The sequence below is a fragment of the Rhodnius prolixus genome, unplaced genomic scaffold (assembly GCF_049639745.1).
Source record: "Rhodnius prolixus isolate KJV_2025 unplaced genomic scaffold, Rpr scaffold_6, whole genome shotgun sequence".
Taxonomy (NCBI): domain Eukaryota; kingdom Metazoa; phylum Arthropoda; class Insecta; order Hemiptera; family Reduviidae; genus Rhodnius; species Rhodnius prolixus.
Window position 1 is genome coordinate 34,579,026 of NW_027411634.1, and position 11,096 is coordinate 34,590,121.

At 34.4% G+C, this 11,096-nt stretch overlaps 2 protein-coding genes across 4 annotated transcripts in view; both read right to left on the reverse strand.

The window, feature by feature from the left end:
* Nucleotides 1–11,096, reverse strand: part of LOC141460304 (uncharacterized) — a 762,362-nt gene that overhangs the window by 524,982 nt on the left and 226,284 nt on the right. The gene's annotated exons all lie outside the window — the stretch shown is intronic.
* LOC141461209 (uncharacterized) lies at nucleotides 3,137–4,775 on the reverse strand. Its single transcript, XM_074142003.1, has 2 exons — nucleotides 4,561–4,775; nucleotides 3,137–4,108 (listed from the first exon to the last, which is right to left on the reverse strand). The coding sequence occupies exon 2, from the start codon at nucleotides 3,904–3,906 to the stop codon at nucleotides 3,478–3,480; it is 429 nt and encodes a 142-aa protein (XP_073998104.1). The 5' UTR covers nucleotides 3,907–4,108; nucleotides 4,561–4,775; the 3' UTR covers nucleotides 3,137–3,477.

Genomic DNA, 11,096 nt, shown 5'->3' on the forward strand with positions numbered 1-11,096 from the left:
AAAATACATATTTTATTTAAATGAGTATATATTCTAATAATTATATTCTGTTATATAGTGGGTAATTTGTCAGTGGTTAAATTTTATGTTTGTCTATGTTCACTGCATTCAAGAACACTAGAGCCTACATAAATTTTCTAATCGTGCAACTCCTGCTAAACATCGGCATCAATGACCATTTTCCTAGGACTCCCATGTTAAATCTACTTTGTTACCAGATTGATTAAGAAAGAATATGTAACCCTCCTAGAAATTTCTTACGACACTTAAAGTTAGAAAACAGTTTTCTTTCAGAATATCTGGAGGAAGAACAGAAGTGTTTGTTTTTTTACACGCTGGACAGTAATCCTGAGGATTTTCCACACTTATTGCCTAATTACTCCCTGGAGAATCTGGATTAATGGTTTTGTTTTTTGTTTTTTTTTACCACCTGGCATTACTGCAGAATGTTGTGGATTTCCCGTGTATCCAGTAGGATTGGGTCACAGTTTACAAACCAAGGAACATAAAATAGCTTTTTCCCAAAAACAAAAAATCACGAATAATTAATTAAAGTAGACTCATTTCTGTCAATAGATATTTATAGAAAATGCCAGGAGCTAAAAAATTGTTGACAAAAAAAGAAGCTTTTGGAGAATATCAATCCATTTCGAGACGGATATAAGATCGTTCACTCAGCAAAAAAATAAATATACAAAAAAAGGAAGGGGAAGTTATATAAAGCGATGATTGAAAGAAAGTAAAATCAAAACAACCCAAAGAGGATCAAAATAGAGATATAAAAAAAACTAATAATCTACAGCAATAATTTGATACATTCTATCTTCCTTGGACTCAATAAACTGCTACACTTTAGCCTCTTTATTTCTAGAAAATTTTCCCAACTTTAGCAATGTCTGCTCTAAACATACAATAGCGAGATTATACAGAACTACTCGCTTCTCCTCCTCCGCTCCTGTAGCGGGACGCTTTGTTGTTCACTCAAGAAAATTAATAGAATCACTTAAATAGATTTAAAAAAAAACTTTGCAGAATTAGAAACAGCAGAAAAAGAGCAGAATAAAAACACAAGTATAAAGAATGTTTAGCCAGTTACAAATGTATAAGAAACCTAAACATTCAAATAATAAATTGTTAAGATTCATTTTTCTAAAAACGATATCTTTTTATTAAAAGTTAGTTCATTGTAAATAATGTAATTATAGTACATATTTATTGCCTTACAAAAGTGAAGGCAGTTAGGCTTACAGTTAGTATAATAAATAACTGATTATCTTTTAGAAAACTTTTCTAGTGATGATGTCATTCCAGCTTTCTTTCTCTAACATCCCATCCAACCCACTGGTGGGAGAGATGCTTTATTCCCACTCCCTAAAGCTTACCAAATTTTAAAAATTTCTCCGAATATAAAAATCTAGTGAAACACTCACGACATTAGCGAAATGTGTCCGAATTATAAATGAAAAAATATTTGAAAATAAAACAGATAATAAGTCGTTTAAAAAAAAGTTACGAAATTTGTTAGAACCATTTATTTTTATTTTCCAAGAATATCTTGGAAGAACCATGTTGCTTAGGCTGGAAACATAGTGGAGCGGCGGGCAAAGCGGCGATGATAGCTGCTTCAGATCAAAGAGAGCGACGAGCAGCGAGCAAAGATTCGCATGCACATAGTGACGAGCTTAGTCGCGTTCTCCTTTTGACAAAACAAGATGGAGGGACTATTTTTATATGAAAATTCTTCGTTGAAACTTTGGTATTTGCAGCAGCTTAGTAGTAGGAGCTGCAGTGTATATGACATAAATAAGTCTAGAAATGAACTTGGTTAATTTCATCACTTGTACCAACAACTTCGGGAGCATCCTGGCAAGTTGCATGCGTATTTTCGAATGTCTATATCAACATTTGATTACATACTAGCCCAGTGTAACCCCATTAATCAAAATCAAATTTTATTGTTTTTGAATAATACAGCTCATAACATGAGTTAGGCACAATATAGAAAAATTAACTATGTAGGTTATTTACTAAATACAAATCTGTGTAACCCCATTAATCCTAGCAGTTACTTTAAGGTTAGAATAGAATAAATAAAAATAAAATAGAAATATATGCAGATAAAAAGAAATTAGTCAATTAAAAAACACAATAATTTTATTAAATCACTACACCATGATTTGTCGTAAATTAATGTTGTTCATCTGAAAAACTGGAGTAAGTACGACGCTACAGAAGAAGGATTGGAGAATTCGTCCTGATCAGAAGTAGTAGGACGTGAAAATGTAATTTAATTTTGCCTAGTATTTAGATGAAAGTTAGCATTAAGGGATTGAGAACCAAATTAAATGTAGCAAAAATCACCTGAATTCTCCATTAACTACTAATTGTTAATTAATTTAAACTATTAATAATTAAACTAATATAAATTAAAAACTATTGTAGCTTCACAAATACTATGGCCCCACAGAGGTTTCTTTAAACAAACTAAACCAATAATGTATCAATATCCATAACCTTTGAAAAATAACCTTTACAAATTGAGCGCGATGAGAGCGAAGAAATCAAACATGTCATAACGCTTTGCTGTACTCTCTAGAGATAGCGTTGCTCTATCTTCGCTTTCCTCGCCACTATGCGTGGTCCCATATGTTTACTTGTGTTTGATTTCGCCGCTTTGCTCTTCGCTATCATCGCCGCTTTGCTCGCCGCTCCACTATGTTTCCAGCCTAACGGTAATGGAACTGAAAACCATAGTAATTATAATACATGTTCGCGTTGTGGTCCATAAGTTTTCAAATTGGGTAAATCGAACATCAAAGAAGTGTATGAAGATATGTATGGTATACGTATGAATCATGACCCATGAACATACAAGACAGAAGACACACCAACCCAAATATTACTTTGTAAACTAGCCCTGAAGATGACCTAGTCACCCTAGGTCGAAAGCTCGGCAGAATAAATGTATCTAGACTGAAAACTGGCAATTATTTTTTTCATCCTATTGAAACTATGAATCAGTCACCAAAAATAATGAACAGCAGTAAGGTAAGTGGGGGGAAGATGCCACACTTAACACTTATTTCCGTTTTGTAGGAAACTGGGTTATCGAAAAAAAACACTAAATGTATCAACGTCCAGGTTGTTTTTTATTCTTTAATTACATATATATATTAGTATATTAGATTAATTGCAAAACCATTAAAAATGCATTTGAATGAAATTTGTCAAAACTGGCATCTTCCTCTATCATGTGGGGAAGATGCCAGTTGATGCGGGGGAAGATGCAACAATATCTTAAGATATAAATTGAGAAAGAAAAAATTACAAATTTAATGTTAGGTAAACAGCAAAATATTCTCATTAAACGCTGAGGGAAAGGAACACCGAACAAAAGATATTTTTTGTTTAATTTTTAACATTTTTTGCAATGCAAATTGTCTTTGCTGCAAATTTCATGTAGCCATCTCTTGTATGTTATGCATTGAAGCCAATCGCATTTTGGGCCCTTCCTATCACAAAAATATCCTTACACTCAATACAAAAATCATCGTCCTCCTCTTCAATGTCACTCTCACCACTGGTCATTACCAAATTATCGGGAGCGGGGGATGCTGAAGATGAACTGTCCTTCCTTTTCTTTTTCTGCAGTACTTTTCCCCCTTTTTTTGTCGGCAGAGCAGCCTCTCTTCTCAATGCCTCCCGTTTCTCCACCGTCGTAGGGACTTCAGCAGTTTGTTTCTTTCTTCGAGTTTGCTTGGGTTTCTGAAATCTGGGGATAGGACTAATTTCTTCAAAAGAAGTGATGGCACCGCTGCTGCTTGTTGAAGCTATTGCCAGAGGTGCGTTAACTTCTTGTGTGGCATTCAAATTTTCTTTCATATTTGTCAGAAATGGTATAAGCATGTTCTGAAATTTTTTGCGGATCGTATGGATAAATTCCGCATGCAGAAAATCTCATGCTGCCATTTCCAACAGTGGCTGCCCTATTCCACGCGGCGCTCAGCAAAGACCCAAATTGAAGTCTGGTGATTCTGCGTCCCGGGTTAGAAAGGATCCAGTTGTTAAGGGCCTGCTGCCAAAAAGTTTTGTCTTTGATTTCTATTCCCTATAACATGATATTAGTTAGTTTTCCTTTTTATTTAATAGTTTTTAATGCTGGGTCAATATGGCCCGAGGTGACGGCTTATGGCACTTCACAAAAGGTGACGGCTCAAGGGTTAATAATATTAATGTATTATACAAAAACTATATTTCGTGTGTCATTAATTGTTTTATATTGATTTAATATTATAAAATATATCATTATAATGTATTAATGAACGAGAATCAATATGAAATTGAAACACTTCAATAGGTGGCATCTTACCCCAAGCACTGGAGGAAGACGCCACATAGGTTTATTTTTGTACTAAGGCTTCAATCATGTTGTTTCAAGCTAACACATACTCACCAAGATGTACACGACACAAATATCACGGAATTATTTCGTTTAATCTAGTCAATCCATCACCAAACCTTAAGTAAACGCCAACGAAATATTATAACATGGGTACTCACCAAGTTCAAAGAGTTGAATTTTCAGTTTAACGACGATTAAACTAGATATAAATAGAAATACTCTCAAGCACGGTATTCACAGTTGTTTACTACACACTTTAACGTAGGAATTGCTGCCATCCAGTTGTAGATATGCAAAATATGACGATACTTGCATCTTCCCCCAACTGGCATCTTCCCCCCACTTACCTTATATGAAGATAGAAACACGTAGTACGAATTTAGGTCTGTTTCAAAATTTAGTAATCGAAAATTATAATTAGTTATTCGAAATTGTAGTATAAAAGTCTAAACAATTTTTTTTTTTATTTATCATAAATGGATTTCAAAACTTATGGTTTTTAATGAATTCTCAGTTCTGAAAATATAAACGACAGTAATACCTAAATTCTTCTAATTTAAACGAATTTTCTTAAAAGTGAATTCTTGCCAATAAAACCCAATAAGCTTTTTACAACAGTGTCCACCAACTTCTTATTTTCAATAAATTTCCACCAATTTAAGAAAAACCACAATAAACATTCAGAAATAAAATTGATTAAGAGATTTAGCGACAAAGTTTCCATTAAAACCTCTCATTTTATTAAAAAAGAAAATGCTCCTTCGTAATAAATAGCTGTAGTTCTATTTCTAAAAATATCTTTCAATTAAAAAGTCTATTGTAAAATTTATAAACCGATTTATTTAGATAAGTCTCTCTCTAAACTCATAACCCTGGGGATTTATATCACAACAAAAATATAATTTTTTTTTTGCAATAACAATAGAATGAGTCAAAAACATTTATAACATTGCCTTAATTAAATCATTAATATACCCAAAGTTTATCCTGTTTTTAATTAGTGAATGTACGCTCCAGAAGATTACTATGGATTGGGTAAAACCAATAATTTCCATTCGTGGGTAAGAAGTAACTTCATTTCATTGGATTAATTAAATATTTTTAGACTTTTTGTTCTAATCAGATTACCTAATATTGTGTGCGTATTAATTAATCCATTTCCCATAGTATTTATGTAAAATTCTTAGAAAAGAGGGTTCTTGCTGTGTCATGTATGAGGTGCCTTGGTGCCTTGGCCAGGGGACTGACTGTTAATGGCCCTTTTTAATTCACACTTTTCAAGCAACCGCTTTAAAATATTAGGGACATTAAAGGACTATTCTAATTTAAAGGTTAACTGAATGGGCATTGGCTCGCACAGATTCTGCAAGCCGACCACTTTTGGCTTCATCGTGTGCCAAGGATGATGGAACAATTTATGATAAACTAATTGATGTTGTAGAGAATATTGAAGAGTAAGATCTAACCCCATGGGGAAAGCCAAATTTGTAGTAGAATGGTAAGGAACGTAAGGGAAGGTGAGCAAGAATGAACATCCGGGAGATTTATACCAGCTCCCCTCTCTCTTCTGTACTGTCCTGGATAGCTTGGTTTTCTTCTTGATCTGGCTATCCTTTAGAACATCTAGGGAACGTTGAGGTCAGGCGTAGATGCCATATACCCTGGATAGTTACTCCAGGTATTGGAGGAGCGGATTTACCCCATCTAGAATCCTCTTGGGTAGTTTTCTTCACATTACTTAGAGACAGCAATGACTGGGTGAGTTGGCTCTAGGAAGTTATCCCCTAATTTCACTACCCTTTCACGAACTACACCAGAATCCCTGGACGAGTTGGTTCATCATTTGGGATGCTGCAGGGTCTCATCTAGCCCAATTGGGTAGCACAATAGACCTAGTAAAGGTCGTAGTGCTTCTCGTCCAAACAAAAAAATCTAGTGCAACCTAAAGTACATATTATGTCTTCCTTAAGTATCAATGTTCTGCGTACAACTTGTATTTAACAATTAGCTGAAATGCGTTCGCTAAACCATCTCTGATGACCTGGTTGGGTAAGCATGTATGAGTGGATAACTGTGTTTATGTTGTTAGGCTGCGATACCAGTCAGGGGGCAAGCCTGGATCCTGTAAGAAGTGGCTAGTCCACTTTTCCACTTATTTTCCTTTGTTAACGACATTTTTCCCCAGCCAGACATGCCTCAACCCTTCCCCAAAACCAGGCAAATCCAAAAAAAAAAGATTGTTTCATTCAATCTTGAGTATATTCCCAAGAACACTGTTTTCTTTTGATTTACCCTAATTTCTGAACTTATTTGAGAAACAGAATCAAGACTAAATAAAGCCGAACTTTAGAAGCATCAATGTGTGAATTCACTAAACCATTCCAGGCTCCCTCCATTGTCAGCGTGTAGTTGCATAATTTAACAGGCTTTTGTTAAATTTCCTACCCATTCTACGTGACGGCAATTTGTAATCAATAAATAATTCTCGTTAGATTTGAAACTATTGAAATAAAACTATGTTCATTCCACTCATTTACTTCATTAAAATTTTACCTATGTGGAATTTTCAATACCAGAAATAATTGGAATAAAATAATAACTATTGATCAGAAAACAAAAGGTCTAGAGAGTTGAAGAAGCGCCCTGGGTGTAAAATGTTGCAACAACTGAACAAATGTCAACCATTCTAACCGCCTCTTCTAAACCGAATCTAATCAATACATTCTCCCCAAACAAAGAAGATAAACTCAATTTGAGCAAACATAGATTTTTTTGAATTTACTAAAAATAAGATTAAAACGTTATTGATCACTGATTGCAAATTAGGTTTTGTTTTTTTGGTGAATGATTAGAGGCTATGTGATCTCTCTACTCTCAATAAGAGATTGTATGTTCTCTAGATTGTTGGTTTTTATTACCTTTAGATTAGTTTAATGGGACAGCTTAATGACAAGACGCTTATATGGTCTTTAGTCATCGATCGAAATTGGATTTACTGCAACGAAGAAAATAATGCGACTTCTTATTAAAGACTATCCCAACTTACTTAAGAAACAAGCTCAAGGTAATGCTCACTACCACATGTACTCGCAACTTCTTATTACACTTCCAAATTATCTACTTCAAAACTCCGTAATCTCTCTACTAGCGGGACCTTTTTTCCTTCCTCTAAACAGCCACATCCTGCCCATCTGAAGTTTTAATTAACTAAATCCAAGTCTAGTCCTTTTCTTCAACCCCGCAGGATCCTTATTCATTTGTGGTGATGGCAGGGAAGTCATAATGTCCACTTCATGAAGTAGAATACCCAACCTAGTTTCTCACACACTGGCGAACCATATCTCTGCGTAAAAGATCTGACCGGGTCATCAGGAATATCTAGTAAGGGATACTGTTTTTATTTTACTTGTATATAGATCTTTTCTTACACGTTTTACAAAGGTTAGGTGGCGATTAACTTTATTTTCTTCTAGATTTTATTTTTGCAAAGCAGGGATACACAATCCTCCGGGTTCTATCTTTCGACTGTTCTTTATTTTAAGAAAATTCAAACCGAAACTAAATAAGTTGCGCAACAACCTCATGACATCAACAAACACTGTTCTGAAGTTATACAAAGTGTACAGGCAGATCAAAGGTACACTGATAGTCTAATCTTATTATCTTCAAACTGTTATTTTTCTTATTATCTGTTAAAATAGTAACTTTATTTGCTGTTAACTAATATTAATGTTTGTCCACTCTTTGGATAATTCAAGTAATTAATGGATCCCTGGTATAATGTCACTACAATAAGAGATGTTTTTAAACTAAATTAAAACACAACTTTAAAATAAGAAATAATTAAGGAAATCAAAATGAAACAGGTTAACTGTGCATGAAATAACCCTCAATATTTTAAGTAGTTAGCTTATAACTTGGGAGGTGAAACACTGGGAACTCAACACTACTGAGCAAAGTCAACTTCTTGCAGCAAGCTTCTAATTATTGATCAACTCGAGTAAGTAATTACCTAAAACAGAGTTCCTACTTGAACGAGTTATGAATGTATAAATTTGAAGAAAACAAATTGGAATTCTTGAATTAGAGAATTTAGGAATTACATTTTAAATTTAATTCAACTCTTTTTTTCTCTACCCCTCAGTTTTTCCTGAATTGTCCATCTATATTATCATTCGATTCAAAACCAACCATTCTTAACGCTGTTAAATTTAAATAGTAAACCAAAATAGGCAGACGTTTTGGTGTTGAAAGTAAGTAAAGTAATTGCCTATTTTTTCAGGCGGGCTTTACGTCTAACTACCAAATTAGGTGCCGTGGACGGAGGCGACTAGCAAACATACTTTACTGTAAATTTCTTTCATTAACCTTTAAATAAAATCCAAGGCCTCTAGACCGGGAATCGAACCCAGTACCACAGTGTATATTAGCTTTGCAGGTCTCGCCTCTTAACTGCTCGGCTACCGTGGCGCCTGTTTTGGTGTTAAATGGTTTCCCCCCCCCCCAGTTTAGGATACATAACAATGCACTTCTGTGCCTTCTTAGATCTATTGAGCCATCCTTACAGGTGCTAGTGATAATACTACACCACTAAAATATCTGAGAAAAAATGTTAAGATCTCATCTAAACACCTGGTAAAACTACCCAAAGTTCTAAATCTTCCTTGAATGATGGCATACAATCAAGCATTAGAGTTTCTTCCATCTCGGAGGGCCCAGCTTCTTCAAAAGTACCCTCCAATTAGACAATGTCCTCGTAAGGTAACCTTGCTTTTCTTCAGCTTTCGAAACTTATTTCTACTTCCCATTGCAGGTTTCTTAAATCAAACCCAGGAGATAGGATCAGAGATTGCCCAGAAAGCCAGACAAATTTTCTCAGAACATTACAATGAACATATATTGCGTAAGACTAGGTAAATGGTTTCTTAAAACCTTACTAAAATAACGTTAAAGAAAACAAAAACAGCTAAAATATAACCTAATTTATAAGTTCTTTCTTCCTAATAAGTAAATAAAGAATTTCTGAATTTCAGCCGTTCCGAATAAAAATGAATAAAGCATTAAACATGTCCTCAAGAAAAATAACAGAATGGCATGCTACGAAGGAAGGGCCCAAGATGGTGGTTGTAGCAGACCTTGCAGCACCCCTGTGACTGACTAAGTAGGAGAGACTGCTAAGAATTTTTACGACAATTCTGGTGCTAAAATGTAGCCCAGGCGTACGCTGCTTATTTCTACGGCGAGAAGGAGGTTTATGCTAACTATATTTCTGCCAGCAAGTTTACTGCTGGGTTTTAACCAAGCACTCCTAACCAAGTTATATTGTCGTAAATTGCAACTTCACGGCCTTTACCTTCTTCTTCAACTGCTCCTCTTCTTCTTTTTTTAAAGTTTTAATCCCGGACCTCCACCATAACAAATCAAATATTATTGTACAGAAAAAAATAAAATAAAAATTTAATACTTAATTGTTTTGAACATAAAATCTTAAATAATAATGAATGGTTTGTTACTTCTCTCTCACAAATACCCTTCAGAGAAGGTAAGCTAGCCACTTCTTCGGAGTTCTTCCCGTACCTGTGGCTGTGCAAACATAATATCATATGCAACACTCAAGGTGATCCTTGTAGCACACACAATACATTTGCAAAGGTTAGCTGGTGGGTTTAGCTACAAGAATTTTGTCACTCGTTTTTGAGCTTCAAGGCCTAATTGCTCCCTTGCACATGCACTTTGCAAAAATGAGCGCATTTACCTCCCATTACTCGTAGATCCCTTCTGTCACTGGCGATCATTCAAGTGGAAGGATCACGCACTAAGTGAGTATTGAAAAAGCCAACATACATAGAATCAAATTCTAGCTCATGGATTCAATAACCATTTTCGAACTGAGGACCTCAACTTTTATGAAGTATTGATGGAAATCGCTGGATTCCATCCTCCAAATTGTGCTACCTAAACCTATGTACACTGTGAGAGTGATTGGGATGCCATTGTTCTTGTTTTTATGCTGGGAAACGTTTTCGTGGAGGGAAGAGACAAAAAAACGAGAAAAATCGACACTGTAAAGTTCTGCAAAAGCTTATTGTAGATCCACTAAAGGAACCCAAAATAAATGTGAACTTTTTTGGTAATTTTCCACTAATAAAACACAGACTAATTTGGGAATTATAAAATTGTTTGGCCTCAAAAACAGATATTTCATGAAAATCTCAAGTTTCCAAAATTTTCCATGATGGCTGCTACACTTTCCTTACCTAATATAAGATAAGATCATATTCTATCTTAATTCTTATCAATTATAACTTTCAGTTATTATTTTTCAATTTCAACAATTCTAGCAACTTTTGTAAAAGATAATAAATTACTTTCAAGAATGGATATACAAGTTAATTTCAATGTAACAATCTATTCACTTAGATTAAAATAACATACAACCCCATTATTCTATAAAATTAACCAAAAAGAATAAAGCGTTTTCTTTAATTAAATATTACTGGTTTTAGAGAATAGTTAATTAGTTACTGTGACATTTAACTAACCTAAACTTGTGTATTTGCCTGTGACCTTACACTATTGTGTGTATCCACACATAAAGATATGATGTCCATCTATTTTTGGTGTTAATTAGTTTGTAGATAAATATCTAATTACTTTTAAATAATTTTTTTTTGGCAAGAGAGTACCACTAGGT

Excerpts from the sequence above, each read along its gene's own strand:
- LOC141461209 (XM_074142003.1), bottom strand. The coding sequence starts at position 3,906 with ATGCTTATACCATTTCTGACAAATATGAAAGAAAATTTGAATGCCACA.